Here is an 18,198-nt window from a genome sequence, read left to right as displayed (position 1 = left end):
AAAGCCTATGAGTTGGTTCCGGAAGCTTACAGGCAAAAATTCAGGAATGCCAGGAAGAGGGAGAGTGAGACCCATGTGGAATTTGCCAGAGTGAAAGAAAACATGTTTGATCGGTGGTGTGAGTCAAAAGGAGTCGGGAAAGACTTCGAAACATTGCGTGACTTGATCCTGGTGGAGGAATTTCAGCAGTGTGTCCACGAGGACATCAAAGTGTACCTGCAGGAAAAGAAAGTACCAAAGTTGTGGGACGCAGCCACCATGGCAGATGATTATGCCTTAACCCACCGAATAGGGGTCCACGAACCTAACTCCTCGCCTAGATCTCCGCAGGGGAGGTGGGGAACAGCAGGTGCGGAGAACGACCATACATGGCGGCGGCCTCGAGAGGATTATGGGGACAACGCGGATACCCCACCTGTTCGAAATCAGAGGGATGCGGGCCCAAGACAAACTTATAGTTCGGGGGGCCCGAGGCAGACCACGAGTTTTTCCTCCGGGCCTACTTGCGCTTTTTGCAAGAAACCTGGACACTTGATGTCCAGTTGTTACCGCATGAAAAGGGAAGACCCAGAGCGGAGTCCGACTATTACGACTCCAAATGCAATGGCCATTGTGAGAAATCGCCATCAAAAGGGTTACCAACCATTTATTTCAGAGGGGTTTGTGTCACGGGATGGAGCCTCGACTAACCGGAGACCGGTTAGGATATTGAGGGACACAGGAGCACATCAATCTTTAATGCTTGAAGGCATTTTGCCATGGTCCGAGGAGACGGCAACGGGGGATAGTGTTCGTTTACAGGGGATCGGGGGCGGTGTTAGTGCTCCACTTCATGTCATCCATTTGGAGTCCGATTTGGTGTCAGGACCGGTCACCGTCGGTTTACAAGCCACGCTTCCTGTAGAGGGTGTATCTGTGGTTATCGGGAATGATTTGGCCGGGGGTCAAGTTTATGGTAACCGGAGGGTTGGTAAAGAGCCCAGCAGGGAAAATAACACCACACCAGCTCGGGATGGCGACAAAAGTGCCAAGTTATTTGTAGGGGGGCTGAACTTCAAAACAGAGGAAGAAGTTCTGACCTCTGTCTTCAACAGATATGGGCCGCTGGTGGAAGTGCGGTTGGTAAGAGACAGGGAAACGCAACAGTCAAGAGGGTTCGGCTTTGTCACGTTTGCCAGCACAAAAGACGCCAGAGAGGCAGAGAAGAATTGGAAGGGCAAGGATTTGGAGGGTCGGACCATAACAGTAGGGAAGGCATTTCGTAGGCGTCGAGAGGTCTACAGGAGAGGACGACTGGGCGGTAGTTTTGGTGGTGGCCGCAATCAATATTATTATGGAGGCTCCCTGAGTTACGGCAGCTCCCGAAGGAAGGATTGTCAAAGTAGTGGCCGAGAAGGAGACCGCTATTCATGGGACTACAGGGACAAGTGGTCCCACCATAATTATTAGGGAAGTTCTGAGAAGGTGAAGCACTGAATGCGGCGGAGCCGCCGAGCCAAGATTCCTACACGGATTAACCGTGAACGCCGTTCCTAAAGGCGTCCATGTAAGGAACTTTCATGCACGGACTAACCGTGAACTCCACGTTCCTCAAGGCGCCCATGTAGAGAACTTTCCTGCACGGACTAACCGTGAACTCCACGTTCCTAAAGGCATCCATGTAGTGAATACTCGGCTTGGCCTCCCGGAAAAAGTGCTATCGAGTTGCTTAACTTTGGATCTTTGATCAACCCCTTAACCTTCATTCACAAGAAACTGACGGTCAAAGTCAGAGGGTCATGAGATGGAGTTTGGCTTGGCAGGAGTCCAACGGGAAATTGAACATGTAAAGGGCAGGGACAATGTCGTTGCTGGTGCTTAGTCCAGAGTGAGTAATCTGGGGGGGTTGTGGTGAAATTTTGGTTGCTTTATTTTTAAGTGATAACTGTGCCCGGGGGGAACTGATAATGTGGGGGGGGTTGAGTTATCTGGTTTGTTTCTCCAAATTGGCCGGCAAAGAAAGTTTTCGCTGGGTTCAAACTTTCTTTCTTGAAGGGGGGGAGTGTTACATATTTATGTGAATGTATGTGAATTACCATTCAGGTCTTTGCTTATCCATGTGTAGTAGATTAAGGGTTGTTGTGGTTGGAGGGTCAGGAGCCCTTCTGAAAAAGTGTCCGGAAACGGAAGTGACCGGAAACGGAAGAGGAAAAGACACGAGGAAGAAAAGCGACGAGGATTCTTTTTCCTCGCCCCGCTCCGACGAAAGGTGGGATTGATATTGAGCCGTGTGGAAAAGCGGCGTTCCCGAGCCCGTCTGGCGAGAGGAGTTACCGGGACGGATACCTGCCCGGTGGACGTCAAACTGTCGTGTGGCCGTGCACCGACCCAGCGTCTGGCACCGTTCGCGACGCCGTCTAAAAAGACGCGTACGGGTCGCACGTTGGGGCCTAACACGCGTTGCAAGCGGCGTGGGGCTTTTTGCTTGCTTTACCGTACCCGCGTCACGTGGCCACGAGGGGCTGCAGCCGGGATGCCTGGTACGATACCTGCCCGGTGGAAACACGTCCACCCGGGGTTCGTTCAACCGCCCAAGTGCGGCAACGCCGACCATCATCTTGGTCAGGAGGGGCCCAGAGACATTGTGCGGGACCGAGACCAAAAGGGGGTCGTGAGTACCAACGGGGACACACCCATATAAGATGGCCATCTTAATCATATAGGGAATTGATTGTGGATTGGGAATTGTTGATGGTTGTTTGTTGTTGATTGCTCGGGGAAAATATCCGTGATTGTATCATTGAAATTGTATGATATCCTTACCCTTGAAATATATCATTGAACATCAGTTTCTCTTGGGTGGAATTCATAGGGATTGCGTTGCGAAAGCGCATATATACTACTACTTTCTGGCGAAGTTCCTCTCACGGTCCGGGGGTCACCGAGACCAGGTAGTCACCGAGGGGACCACGTAACAAATTTCATGCTTGCTGCCATGTGCCCTTTTCTCAGGAGTGGCTTCCATCTGGCCATTCTCCTATAAAGGCTAGATTTGTAAAGGGCTGCAGAGACTTTGTCTGTTACATATTTATGTGAATGTATGTGAATTACCATTCAGGTCTTTGCTTATCCATGTGTAGTAGATTCAGGGTTGTTGTGGTTGGAGGGTCAGGAGCCCTTCTGAAAAAGTGTCCGGAAATGGAAGTGACCGGAAACGGAAGAGGAGAAGACACGAGGAAGAAAAGCGACGAGGATTCTTTTTCCTCGCCCCACTCCGACGAAAGGTGGGATTGATATTGAGCCGTGTGGAAAAGCGGCGTTCCCGAGCCCGTCTGGCGAGAGGAGTTACCGGGAGGGATACCTGCCCGGTGGACGTCAAACTGTCGTGTGGCCGTGCACCGACCCAGCGTCTGGCACCGTTCGCGACGCCGTCTAAAAAGACGCGTACGGGTCGCACGTTGGGGCCTAACACGCGTTGCAAGCGGCGTGGGGCTTTTTGCTTGCTTTACCGTACCCGCGTCGCGTGGCCACGAGGGGCTGCAGCCGGGGTGCCTGGTACGATACCTGCCCGGTGGAAACACGTCCACCCGGGGTTCGTTCAACCGCCCGAGTGCGGCGACGCCGACCATCATCTTGGTCATCATTTTTGCTTTTTCCTCGCGCCGCTCCGACGAAAGGTGGGATTGATATTGAGCCGTGTGGAAAAGCGGCGTTCCCGAGCCCGTCTGGCGAGAGGAGTTACCGGGACGGATACCTGCCCGGTGGACGTCAAACTGTCGTGTGGCCGTGCACCGACCCAGCATCTGGCACCGTTCACGACGCCGTCTAAAAAGACGCGTACGGGTCGCACGTTGGGGCCTAACACGCGTTGCAAGCGGCGTGGGGCTTTTTGCTTGCTTTACTTGCTTGCTTTTGCTTTTTTGCCTCATGCTGTCAGAGTCATTCACATGCCTTTTTGCAAATTTCATGCTTGCTGCCATGTGCCCTTTTCTCAGGAGTGGCTTCCATCTGGCCATTCTCCTATAAAGGCTAGATTTGTAAAGGGCTGCAGAGACTTTGTCCTTCTGGCAGGTTGTCCCATCTCAGCCAAATAACTGTAGTTCTGTCAAAGTGGTCAAAGTGATCATTGGGTTCTTGTTCACCTCCCTGACCAAGTTCATTTTTTCCCGGTTGCTCTGTTTGGATCTATGCCTTCTCACAATTATATTTCAGAGTTCTGCGGACAGATATTTACATATACTGTATACATATTTTCATATACTCTGTGTGTGTGCCATAATGAGATGAGGGTGAACCAAGGGCAATCATTGAAAATGAGGACGTCATGCTCACATACGACCTGATGATTCAATCGAGCGTAAACAAAGACAACAAAGCATTGTGTCTGGACATAGTACTCAGGAACAAAAAGGAAAAGACAGCATTGATGATTGAGATATCAGTATCCAGCGATTTTGGCCTAAACAACGCAGAAATCAAGAAAATGACCAAATACCAGGACCTCAAAAATTAGGTCAAAATATCTTGGAAGCTGAAGAGCATCGATATTGTACCGTGATAATTGGAGCAACAGGAATGATGAAGAAAAGCCTCCATTACATTACCTGTGATCCATTACCGAAGAGGAGGTGGATATTTGGGTCCTGGGAGGACTCCATTACACCTCCTGAAACCCACAAATGGAGATTTCAACCACTGACACACACACACACACACACACACACACACACATAGCTATATATATATATATATATATATATATATATATATATATATACAGTGGAACCTTGACTTACGAGTTTAATTCGTTCTGTGACCGAGCTCGTAACTCAATTTGCTCGTTTCTCAAATTAAATTTCCCCATTAAAATGCATTGAAATGCTATTAATCCGTTCCAGCCCGCCAAAAACCACACCAATTTTTTTTTAAATATACAGTATATATAAAAATATCTCGCGCTTTATATTTCACCTGTATGCAGCATACAAGTTGGCAGGATGGCCTGGACTGGAGGTACGCACACTTGACTCTAAACTGTCCAGCCTGGGTTTGAATCCCGACCCAGCTATAACCTGTCATGGGTGAATCACAGGCAGGGTGATTCATCAATGTGTGTACCGCTAAACTGGGCGCCCCGTTTGCGTCCCATTAGTTGTTGGATGTTAAGGATCTCACCGTGTTTTCCACAAAGAGAAGGCGAGCTATCGCCGGCACTCTGAACAAGTTGTGGCCTGGCATGCTCTTCTCCTCTGCCGTTATATACGTCCTCCTCGGCATCTTTTTCCAGAAGAGCCCTGTCTCGTCACAGTTGAAGATTTGCTGGGGGATGTATCGTTCGGCTTCTATCAGTTCGGCAAAAGTTATAATAAAATCTTCAGCTGCCTTCACATCCACCTCACCAAGTCGACAACACGCACACCTCGCTCATGTTTTTCGACGATTGCGTGTTTTATATCCAAGCACATCATCCTCTTCTTCTTCTCAGTACTGCCCTTGGCACTCAATTTCTTAGGACCCATGGTTAAAACTAAGAAATTTTCCAAAATAACCAAAATGCGAAAACAAAGCAGCAGCGATATACGGCAGAGATACTTGCACGGCAAGATAACCACGTGACCGGAACCCACCTGGTGGCGGGTAGCGTAAGCTCCAAAATAACCAACATGCGAAAACAAAGCAGCAGCGATATACGGCAGAGATACTTGCACGGCAAGATAACCACGTGACCGGAACCCACCTGGTGGCGGGTGGCGTAAACTCAAAATAACCAAAATGCGAAAACAAAGCAGCAGCGATATACGGCAGAGATACTTGCACGGCAAGATAACCACGTGACCGGAACCCACCTGGTGGCGGGTAGCGTAAGCTCCAAAATAACCAACATGCGAAAACAAAGCAGCAGCGATATACGGCAGAGATACTTGCACGGCAAGATAACCACGTGACCGGAACCCACCTGGTGGCGGGTGGCGTAAACTCAAAATAACCAAAATGCGAAAACAAAGCAGCAGCGATATACGGCAGAGATACTTGCACGGCAAGATAACCACGTGACCGGAACCCACCTGGTGGCGGGTAGCGTAAGCTCCAAAATAACCAACATGCGAAAACAAAGCAGCAGCGATATACGGCAGAGATACTTGCACGGCAAGATAACCACGTGACCGGAACCCACTTGGTGGCGGGTGGCGTAAGCTCGTAACTCAGATCTCGGCTCGCATCTCAAAGCAATAAACCGCCCGAGCGACGGCTCGTATCTCGGAAAACTCATAAGTTGGTGCACTCGTAAGTCAAGGTTCCACTGTATATACATATATATATATATATATATATAAATATATTGTTGCGGATCTGTCGCCAGCCTTCTCCCCTTATCAATGGGGGATTAATCCCCTTGTCTTTACTGACCTGGCGCGACCCGAGACCTATTACGTCCCTTCCGGACAGCGCCAAATAGGGTTTTGGGACCAAATTTGCTCGTACCTAAGTACTAGCACTGCCCTGGAAGCGAGGAAATAAGCCTCACATGAACCACGTGTGATGGTGATACGCCGAGCGGTTTGCGTACACGTGATCTGCGCCGTTATAGATAGTGGAACCTGATTCAAGCGGTTTTACCCGTGCCACGCTTAGTCAATGGAGAAATCACAAAGACGATCGAATTCAGAAGAAAAGGAAGAACAAATAGATTTAATTATTATTGCACGTATTTACAGCTCAGGGCGAAGAGACACAGGGAAGCTTAGACAGTCTTATGCTTAATACCCAAGGACAAACGGGCCCGTCTCACTCACACTCACACGGGGATTGCAGATGGGCAGGATGATGTTCTCCAGCGCCGCGGTGGTCGTCCAGGCTTGGCCCCGTCCGGCTCTCCACAGTCCCCAGCACGTCCCATGAAGATGGAGGTAGACGAAGGCAGGAACTCGTATCGTGTCGCTCGAACAAACTGGTAATAATCTCGGGACGAACGGTAGAGGGCGGACTTCGCGCGGCTGGTGGTTATTCAGCCGCGTTCACTCACTTTGGCTGAACCACGCAAGTTATAACCGCCCTGGCTGCGCCCACGTATTCCTCGTAACCAAGTTCATACAGTGCGAATGATTCTCTTCAAGCGCCTCTCCCTCCTCATAACTCAGAAGTCACTCCAGTGCACCTCTCCCATAACTTGACGAGCGCCTCCCTTCTCATAACTCAGAAGTCACTCCAGCGCACCTCTCCCATAACTGGATTGAGGTGGGGGCTTCGCGCAAAAGGTTTTATTGCCATGCCCTTAGCCCGATCGAATCTCCCAACCACGCCCTGTGACGCAGTGCTGCAGCCACACGCTGTGAGCCCTGATTGGTGACTCATGCTTACCGTCCCCACTGCCGCCGCGCCGACCTCAACCCTCCTCCACCTCCGAGGCCTACCTCGTGTTAACTCGCGCCCAGCACAACTAGGGCTTTTTAGCCGCAATGGATCGAGCCTATGGACGTGGAATGGTTCGTAGAAGTAGGGCCTATCCTCCTGTCTTTACAACAATGCAGGATTAACATTGGAAGGGGCCTACTCTCACATATACTAAGACATAACTATACTACAAATGAGGCTACATGTTTCTCGTGTGACTAACTATGGGGGACAAACCTTTAACCTTTATTAAACTCACTTTACACATCTCAAAACCGTAGCAATATATATATATATATATATATATATATATATATATATATATACATATATGCATTTGGTCCAACATTGGCTGTCCCAGCATTTGTGGACTCCGCATGATTGTGCTTCATAACATGTGACTTGCTTCCACATTCGTGCTTCACGTATTCGCGGTTTAACCAAAAAAAAATTGATAGATATATACTGTATACTGGATATATTTTTAACATGTCAGGACTGGTCTCCTATATTCACCACCCCTGATGTTAATTCAGCCTGGGAATCTTTCACAGAAACGTGCTCTCTCTTATGCACAGATTCATCCCATCTCTTCAATTATCTAACCCATCCTCCTGCACGTGGTACTCTGAATCATGTGGTGAGGCTGTTTCTTTAAAACAACTTGCATTCTCCTCGTGGAAGGCAAATCCAACTGAAGACAACCTCAGATCATTCCACAAAGCTCTCAACAAGTGTGTCTACTCTCTGGAGAGCCAGAAAACAACATCTATTCAATCTCAAGAATGAGCTTTCAAACTTGTCTCCGTCCTATAAAACCTTGTGGCACCTTGTCAAAGTACTCTGCCCTCTCCATGCTTTGCCCCTCTCAGGCACACTGTCTGGCAGCAACCCCCTTCTAGCAAAAGTGCCAAATGCAGAACCACCTCTCACCTCCACTCATTTATTCTTCTTTTTAAATTTTACCACTTGTGGAACGACTTTATATATATACTTTCTTCAATCTCATTTTCCCTCCAGCAGGTCTTCAAGATACAGTGCATTCAGAAAGTATTCAGACTCCATCACTTTTTTCACATTTTGTTATGTTGCAGCCTTATGCTGAAATCATTTAAATTCATTTTTTCCCTCATCAATCTACACTCAATACCCCATAATGACAAAGAGAAAACAGGATTTTAGAAAGTTTTGCAAATTGATTAAAAAGAAAAAACTGAAATATCACATTCACATACAGTCACGTGAAAAAGTAAGTACACCCCATGTAAAGTTTTGACTTTTTCAACATATTTCAACATACAGCTATTTGATCTTCATTTCAACAATATTGATAGATAAAGGTGATATAATATAACAAATATCATGAAACATTTACATTTTGTCGTCCATTGTATAATTTAAATAAACATAAATGCAAATTTCGCATGTGGAAAAAGTAAGAACACCTTTGGCTCTAATAGGTGGTATTCCCCCCTTTGGCAGAAACAACTTCAAGTTGGCATTTCTTATAACTGTCTACCAGTATCTGACATCGACTGGGAGAAATTTTTGCCCACTCCTCCTACCAGAATTCTTTCAGCTGTGCGATGTTTGAGGGGTTTCTTGCATGCACAGCTCGTTTCAAATCCCCCCACAACATCTCGATGGGATTTAGATCCGGGCTTTGACTTGGCCATTCCAGAACCCTCCATTTCTTTCTTTTCAGCCATTTCTTGGTGGATTTACTGGTATGTTTAGGGTCATTGTCATGTTGCAAGGTACACCTTCGGTTGAACTTCAACTTTCCGACAGATGGCCTCACATTATCCTCAAGCACCCTCTGGTCCAATGAAGAATTCATAGTGGATTCTATGATGGTGAGCTGCCCAGGCCCTAATGCAGCAAAGCTGCCCCAAGCCATAATATTTCCACCACCATGCTTTGCAGTTAGTATCAGGATCTTGTGGTCCAATGCTGTCTTTGGTTTTCGCCAAAACATGTCTTCTGGTACTGTGGCTAAATAGCTCTACCTTTGACTCATCTGTCCAGAGCACATTGTTCCAGAAGTGCTGGTCTTTGCCTTGTTCATTGGCAAACTTTAGTCTTGCCCTGATGTTCTTTCTGGACAGCAAAGGTTTCCTCCTGGCACACCTCCCATGCAGATCAAATTTGTGCAGCCTCTTTCTGATGGTAGACTCGTGCACTTTGACATCAACAGTGGCAAGAGCTACCTGTAGGTCCTGTGATGACATTATGGGGTTCTTAAAGACTTCTTTCAGCATCTTGCGGTGTGCTCTCGGGCTGAACTTGCTGGGGCGGCCTGGCCTGAACAAGTTGGCAGTTGTTTGGAATCTTCTCTACTTGTAGATGATCTGCCAGACAGTCGAATGATCGATTTCAAATTGTTTGGAGATCTTTTTAAATCCCTTCCCAGACTCGTCGGCATCTATAACCTTGTTTCTGAAGGCCTCAGAGAGCTATTTTAACATAGGCATTGTGACGCCGCACACTTCAACAACAAAGAGCAAACCAAACTAAATGTCTGAGGTTTAAATAAGACAGGTTCCTCCAAGATCTTAGGTTTCTAGGATGTTCTAATCTACGGCACCTGAGCTGGTGCACCTGATTCTAATTTTAGGTATTTGAAGTAGTGATAAATGTTGGGGTGTACTTACTTTTTCCACATGCGAAATTTGCATTTATGTTTATTTAAATTATACAATGGACTACAAAATGTAAATGTTTCATGATATTTGTTTTATTATATCACCTTTATCTATCAATATTGTTGAAATGAAGATCAAATAGCTGTATGTTGAAATATGTTGAAAAAGTCAAAACTTTACATGGGGTGTACTTACTTGTTCACGTGACTGTAAGTATTCATACCCTTTGCTATGACACTTGAAATTTAGCTCAGGTGCCTCCCATTTCTCTTGATCATCTTTGAGATATTTATACACATTGATTGGAGTCCACCTGTGGTAAATTCAATTGATTGGACATGATTTGGAAAGGCACACACCTGTCTATATAAGGTCTCACAGCTGACAATGTATATCAGAGCAAAACCCAAGCCATGAGGTCGAAGGAACTAGCTGCAGAGCTCAGAGACAGCATTGTGTTGAGGCACAGATCTGAGGAAGCCTACAAAAAAATGTCTGCTGCATTGAAGGTTCCCAAGAGCACAGTGGCCTCCATAATTCTTAAATGGAAGAAGTTTGGAACAACCAGGACTCTTCCTCGAGCTGGCCGTCCAGCCAAACTGAGCAATTGGGGGAGAAGGGCCTTGGTAAGAGAGGTGACCGAGAATACGATGGTCACTCTGGCTGAGCTCCAGAGATCCTGTGTGGAGATGGGAGAAACTTCCAGAAGGACAACCATCACTGCAACACTCCACCGATCTGGGCTTTATGGCAGAGTGGCCAGACAGAAGCCTCTCCTCAGTGAAAGACACATGAAAGCCCGCTTGGTGTTTGCAAAAAAGCACCAAAAGGTCTCTCAGATTGTAAGAAACAAGATTCTGTGTAACAAGATTCAAGGATGGTCAAGTTCTTCCACACCGATCTCGACAAACCATTTCTGTATGGACCTCGCTTTGTGCACGGGGGCATTATCATGCTGAAACAGGAAAGGGCCTTCCCCAAACTGTTGCCACAAAGTTGGAAGTACACAATTGTCTAGAATGTCATTGTATGATGTAGCATTAAGATTTCCTTTCACTGGAACTACGGAGCCGAGCCCAAACCATGAAAAACAGCTCCAGCCCATTATTCCTCCAACACCAAACTTTACAGTTGGCATTATGCATTCGGGCAGGAAGCGTTCTCCTGGCATCCGCCAAACCCAGATTCGTCCATTGGACTGCCAGATGGTGAAGCGTGCTTTATCACTCCAGAGAACGTGTTTCCACTGTTCCAGAGGTACGGCCCATTCTACTGCCTGTGTGCTTGATTATATATACCTGTCAGCAATAGGTGTGGCGGAAACAGCCGAATCTAGTAATTAGAAGGGGTGTCCGCATACTTTTGGTAATATAGTGTGTGTATATATATATATATATATATATATATATATATATATATATAACACACACACAGACACACAGACACACACACACACACACACACACACACACACACACCAGACTAGGTGGTGTAATGGTTTGAGCATCTTCTCTGAGTCTGGTCGATCAGTGGTTTAAACCCCAGCCGAGTCATGCCAAAGACATTTAAAATGGTATGTGCTGCTTCCTTTATTGGTATTCAGCATTGGGAAGGCAATGGCAAACCACCCAGTATAACTTTGCCAAGAAACTGCTTCGGCAGCACCAACGCTCTGCAAAAAGTATGGTACATCAAAAAAAACAAAAAAACAGTCCATATACATATATCCAATTAAAAGTAATTTGGTGTCAGCAATAAGGCAGGTGCACACCTGCATGGCTGTAGTGTACGTGTACTGTAGTCATGTTGATGTGTACGTATCATCTTTTTTAAAATTTGGATTCCACTGTCAAACTTTTAAATCTTCTCCGATCAGTTTGCCCCTCTGAGAAATAAACAAATTTAAGTGTAGTCAAAGCTATTTTTATATATTTGGGGAGAATGTTTTTATGCCTTCACATCCCCGCATGATTATTCCAACGTTTATAGCTCGATACATCAGCACCGTGTCGTATTTTGAGCAACCTGATGCCTCCTGAACATTCGGGTCACTTTAATCAAACCAAAGGCCGCTGTCCACATGACCCACATAGAGGAAGGAATGGCTTTGTAGGATAACGGTTGCCATAGAAATAATGCTGAACTGAAGGTAAACATAAAAGGTATTTGATACTGTGCCATAATGAGGTGAGGGTAACCAGTATAATGACAACGAAACCTTTCATGAAGAGGAAATTATCAAACCACATAGTTTGCCTGCTGGCCTTCACTCACCTTTAACCCTTTTTGTTTTTGTGTCCGTTCAGCCCACTGCCAAAAACCCCCGGAGACAGTACACGTCAAGGTAAGCAAGAAAGATGTTTATGCAATACCGGAACAAATTTACTATTCATATGAAAATAAAGAAAGCTGCAGGTTTCTGCAAACTTATTGTGTTTAACGCCTCTGTTTTTTTTTATATTGTAAATTTTTGCTTTGTTTATTTGTTTCCTGTTTGTACCTGCTTGCATGTTCGCTTGTAGCACGTGTGTTATCCACAGCCTGCTGTTAGGCTGTCTATAATCCAATATTTGGCTCGTCAGTGGAATTCTTTAGCTGGTTCAGCTGTGTCACACCAGCTGTCAACACGGTGCATGGTGCAGTCCATTAGCCGTGACCTCATTACCAACTGTCTGTCTCTTTGCCCAAGGCAAGGATTGTTGTTAATATATTTTTTGTTGTTGCAGAAAATGGGCTCTGTTGGATACTGGTTTTGGCAATGAACTTTATCTTGCAATTTCCAGTTAAATTCCAAGGCAGCACCATCTAATATCTTTTGAGAAAATTACCTTTCTTTCTCTTTCTCTTTCTCTTTCTCTTTCTCTTTCTCTCTCTCTCTCTCTCTCCGCACACACGTTTGTAGTACAATGTATCATGGGTGAAACATAGCCCGAAAAGGCTTCTGGCCTTCTGGCTAACTAGTCCTAAAATGAAGTATACAATTGCACACCTGGAGGATGAATCGGATGCAGGGATCATCAAAGGATGATCAGAATCGGATCAGAGGATGAGATCAGAGAGAAAGATCAGAAGATCAGATCAGAATCGGATCAGAGGATCTGATCAGAGAGAAAGATCAGAGGATCAGATCAGAATCGGATCAGAGGCACTTGTGGATCATCAAGCAGAACCACCAGATTTGTTGAACCACTCGGCCTGTCCAAAAAGCAAAATTACAATGTTGCTTAAGTGACACTATGGTAGTGATTGGACTTCAATGAGGTGTAACTTATAGATATGTGCCATTTCTATATTTCCTTCCGAGACATACTTTTATTTAGCCTGATGTTGGCTCCGCGGTTAGGGTGACGGCTTGGGATCCTAGGATCCTGGGTTTGAATCCCGGTCGATTGCTGAATTAACGCCAGGGTGCTTGACTCAGCCTGTCATCCTTCCGAGGTCGGCAAATTGAGTACCAGTTCACTGGTAATTCCCTGTCTGTCGCAAAGAGGCGACTAACAGGGTTGGCGGCAGGAAGGGCATCCGGCCATAAAACATTGTTTCAAAAAAAGGGGACTACGGTGCCCGAAAAAGGCCAACCCCTGCTCAGCGGGGGAAAATGGCCTCTAAAGGTGATTCACATACTTTTGTTTACTTTTTTTGTCACGTTTTATTCACTGTTGTTGCATTTAATCTGTGCTTACAATTGGACATTGTTTGGTCCAATCCAAATGATTCATGCCAAAACATACCGAATATATATTGTAAAACAGGAGTGTCTGTCTGTCGTCCGTCCCAAAACTACTCCCTCAGTTTTGGGGCTAGCCCCGCCAACCCTTCTGTAGAACGTATTGGGCTCCCAGTGGATGTTGTAAGGTAGGTAGGAGGTTTCATAAGTTCCTCCATAAAATTATGATTTTGAAATTGGCTTGATACGGACCTGCTCCCGATTTTGGAAGTGAAGAGATGATGGCAATGGGCTGGTGTGGTATCTTGATACAATCGTGAATTAACACAGTATTTTGTTATAGTATTAATGTATGATTGGAATGATGCTGTTTGGAATGAAAATAGAGATATTGAGGTTAAATATAAATGAGGAAATGATGTGAGAGTTTCTACTTTCTAACCGTGACGAAGGTGCCACAAGAATGTGGAATTTATTGGTTCATCGTTTCCTATTCACCGTTTACGCATTGTTTGTTTGCTTTTGGTTTCCCGCCCATGCATAGCACAGGTACCTCGCTAGTGTGTATATATATATATGTGTGTGTGTGTGTGTGTGTGTATGCACATACTTATCTTCTCTCTCTCTCTCTCTCTCTCTCTCTCTCTCTCTCTCTCTCTGTCTCTGTCTCTGTCTCTGTCTCTCTGTCTCTGTCTCTGTCTCTCTCTCTGTCTCTGTCTCTCTCCCTGTCTCTGTCTCTCTCTCTGTCTCTGTCTCTCTCTCTGTCTCTCTCTCTCTGTCTCTCTCTCTGTCTCTCTCTCTGTCTCTCTCTCTGTCTCTCTCTCTGTCTCTCTCTCTGTCTTTGTTTGGATGTATTCTATGCACAGCCACGTCTTTTAAGTTACAAACCCAGGGAACAAATATAACTCAGTGTGGGAGATAACAACGGGGGTGTGGGACTTGTGCTGAGACTGTTAAGACCGTTGTGCTGAGGTCTTTCCCTCAGTGCAACACGGGTTTCTCCTCAGATGACAGGCAGGCGATCCTCCTCCCCTTCAGCAAATCTCTACCTATATACAGATCAATGGCTGTCTATATATCTCCACAGCAGACCTCCCATACAGCAGATATATATATATATCCATAAAACAACAACAACACGCATTTTAAGGCCATTTTCCCTGCAAGAGCGGGGGTTAGCCTTGCGGTCCCCATGACAATCTTCTCCATTTTGCCCTATTTTCTGCATCTCTCCTTGTTAACCCCCTTGCCCGCATTTCTTCTTCCACCATCTTTAGCCAAGTCTTTCTCGGTCTTCCCCAGCCTCTACTTCCTTCTACATTCATTTCCATCACTCTTCTCAACCAGTCACTTTCATCCTTCCTCAACACATGACCATACCATCTCAACCTGGTCCTCTTCACAGCATCAATCACAGGCTCTATTCCCATCATCTTTCGCAATTCATCATTTGTCTTCCTCTCTCTCAACGATACTCCACACATCCAACATATATATATATATATATATGTATATAAGTGGGCTTACTTAGTTTTGTAATATTTAATTGGCAAAGTTTGGTGACAACGTTTTTGAGTTTTGAATGTTGCAATTGCACCAACATTGCAAAAAGTAGTTGCATTTTGTTGTTGTTGCCATGACATTTAAATAAATTAATAAAACCACAAAGTTACTCATTGCTCATCATGATGAACCATAATGCCATTTCAGATAGTTATAAGTCCAGTTCCTGGTTTGCTGGACAAATAATGGCACAGATTTTCACCACTCGGTGATATCCAAGAGCTTTCAAAAAAGACTTTTCCCAATATTTATTAAATGATATTAGTCTCACGTGTCGCAACAAACTTGCACCAATGGGGAGCAAAGCTCAGCTGTGAAGTATCAATAATAACATTTCTTTGCAGAAGTAAAAATGACATTTTGAAATAAAATAAGTTAAAGAATCAGGAAATAAATCCAGTATTGCATATTTGGAGTTAACTATGAGATAAAGACAACCTTTCCATTTTATAACTTTTAAATACTTGTTAAAAACTTCAAAATGATCACAATTTTTATGTAATTTCTCGGTCACTCGGGCAGTCTGTCTGTCTGTCTCTCTCCCTCTCTCTAACAGATGGACAGATAAATCCTTCAGGCATACAGTCACGTGAAAAAGTAAGTACACCCCATGTAAAGTTTTGACTTTTTCAACATATTTCAACATACAGCTATTTGATCTTCATTTCAACAATATTGATAGATAAAGGTGATATAATATAACAAATATCATGAAACATTTACATTTTGTAGTCCATTGTATAATTTAAATAAACATAAATGCAAATTTCGCATGTGGAAAAAGTAAGTACACCCTTGGCTCTAATAGGTGGTATTGCCCCCTTTGGCAGAAACAACCTCAAGTGGGCGTTTCTTATAACTGTCTACCAGTCTCTGACATCGACTTGGAGAAATTTTTGTCCACTCCTCCATGCAGAATTCTTTCAGCTGTGCGATGTTTGAGGGGTTTCTTGCATGCACAGCTCGTTTCAAATCCCCCAAAACATCTCGATGGGATTTAGATCTGGGCTTTGACTTGGCCATTCCAGAACCCTCCATTTCTTTCTTTTCAGCCATTCCTTGGTGGATTTACTGGTATGTTTAGGGTCATTGTCATGTTGCAAGGTCCACCTACGGTTGAGCTTCAACTTTCCGACAGATGGCCTCACATTATCCTCAAGCACCCTCTGGTACAATGAAGAATTCATAGTGGATTCTATGATGGTGAGCTGCCCAGGCCCTGATGCAGCAAAGCTGCCCCAAACCATAATATTTCCACCAGCATGCTTTACAGTTAGTATCAGGTTCTTGTGGTCAAATGATGTCTTTGGTTTTCGCCAAACATGTCTTCTGGTACTGTGGCCAAATACCTCTACCTTTGACTCATCTGTCCAGAGCACATTGTCCCAGAAGTGCTGGTATTTGCATCGGTGTTCATTGGCAAACTTTATTCTTGCCCTGATGTTCTTTCTGGACAGCAAAGGTTTCCTCCTGGCACCCCCTCACCCCCATGTAGATCAGATTTGTGCAGCCTCTTTCTAATGGTGGACTCATGTACTTTGACATCAACAGTGGCAAGAGCTACCTGTAGGTCCCGTGATAACATTCTGGGGTTCTTAGAGACTTCTTTCAGCATCTTGCGGTCTGCTCTCGGGCTGAACTTGCTCGGGCGGCCTGGCCTGAACAAGTTGGCAGTTGTTTGGAATCTTCTCCACTTGTAGATGATCTTCCGGACAGTCGAATGATTGATTTCAAATTGTTTGGAGATCTTTTTAAATCCCTCCCCAGACTCGTAGGCATCTATAACCTTCTTTCTGAAGGCCTCAGAGAGCTCTTTTGATCTAGGCATGGTGACGCCGCACACTTCAACAACAAAGAGCAAACCGAACGAAATGTCTGAGGTTTAAATAAGACAGGTTCCTCCAAGATCCTCTCTAACGATGTTCTCATCATTTGCAACTGATCTGTTGCACCTGAATCTAATTTTAGGTATTTGAAGTAGTGATAAATGTAGAGGTGTACTTACTTTTTCCACATGCGAAATTTGCATTTATGTTTATTTAAATTATACAATGGACTGCAAAATGTAAATGTTTCATGATATTTGTTATATTATATCACCTTTATCTATCAATGTTGTTGAAATGAAGATCAAATAGCTGTATGTTGAAATATGTTGAAAAAGTCAAAACTTTACATGGGGTGTACTTACTTTTTCACGTGACTGTGCACTAATATTTTTTTCTCTACTAAAAGTCACACAGGTTGTCAAATGTCTGGTCAGTCTTGACAGTTTGACCCACTTTACCTGCTAAACCCTTCCTCTGAAAAATTTCTCAGGGTTCTCCCTCATCTCTGGCTTAACACTTCTGCACTCGGTCTTACTCCCATCCTCGAATAAATCATACCTCTTCATCAGAGCTTCTTTCAACTGATCATAATCAGCAGCCACCACCTGTAAGGGCCTAGAAGACCCATCAAACGCTTTACCCATTAACAGAGCACTGAACGAGGTGTAGCCCGAGGTGCATGCACTGCTTGTAGCAAAATGCTCAAACTTATCAGTAGTTAGCTTTCTATTTCATCCTTTCCCTCCAGCCTCACCAAAGGCTGGGAGCTTGGAGTTCAAGCATTCATGGAGTTGTTCACATTGTTTGGGTGACAACTTGTTTGTGCACTCGGAACCTCAAGAAGCTTCATCTCTAATTCAACTTCATTCTTGAGCCTTTCGATCTCCAGCCTCTGTGTCAGCCTCGAACCTTTCCCTTTCAGCCTCCCTCCAGGGCCTACTCTTTATCTATGAACTGCAGCAGTTCCTTATAGCTGGGCGGCTTAGCAAAAAAAATTCGGATTGATTGTGCCTTTTCCCTTAAAAGCATGAAACTTGGCACATGGCTAGAATACCCCAAAATAAAGATTTTTAGTCCAGGGGGCATCCCCAATTTCACCCCATATGGCGGCCATCTTGAAATC

At 45.0% G+C, this 18,198-nt stretch overlaps 1 protein-coding gene across 12 annotated transcripts in view; it reads left to right on the top strand.

The window, feature by feature from the left end:
* LOC137434974 (receptor-interacting serine/threonine-protein kinase 2) overlaps positions 1–18,198 on the top strand; it is a 113,227-nt gene that overhangs the window by 65,381 nt on the left and 29,648 nt on the right. For all 12 annotated transcript variants that reach the window (XR_013624604.1, XR_010985980.2, XR_010985983.2 and 9 more), the window contains exon 10: positions 12,323–12,360. Coding sequence is in view for 6 of the 12 variants with exons in the window: in XM_078784882.1 (XP_078641008.1) it covers positions 12,323–12,360 (38 nt within the window). In the remaining 6 variants the exon portion in view is untranslated. The remainder of the gene's footprint in view (positions 1–12,322; positions 12,361–18,198) is intronic.

Source organism: Myxine glutinosa, chromosome 9 (genome assembly GCF_964187855.1).
Source record: "Myxine glutinosa chromosome 9, kmMyxGlut1.1, whole genome shotgun sequence".
Classification (NCBI taxonomy): Eukaryota; Metazoa; Chordata; class Myxini; order Myxiniformes; family Myxinidae; genus Myxine; species Myxine glutinosa.
This window is presented reverse-complemented; position numbering and strand designations above follow the sequence as displayed.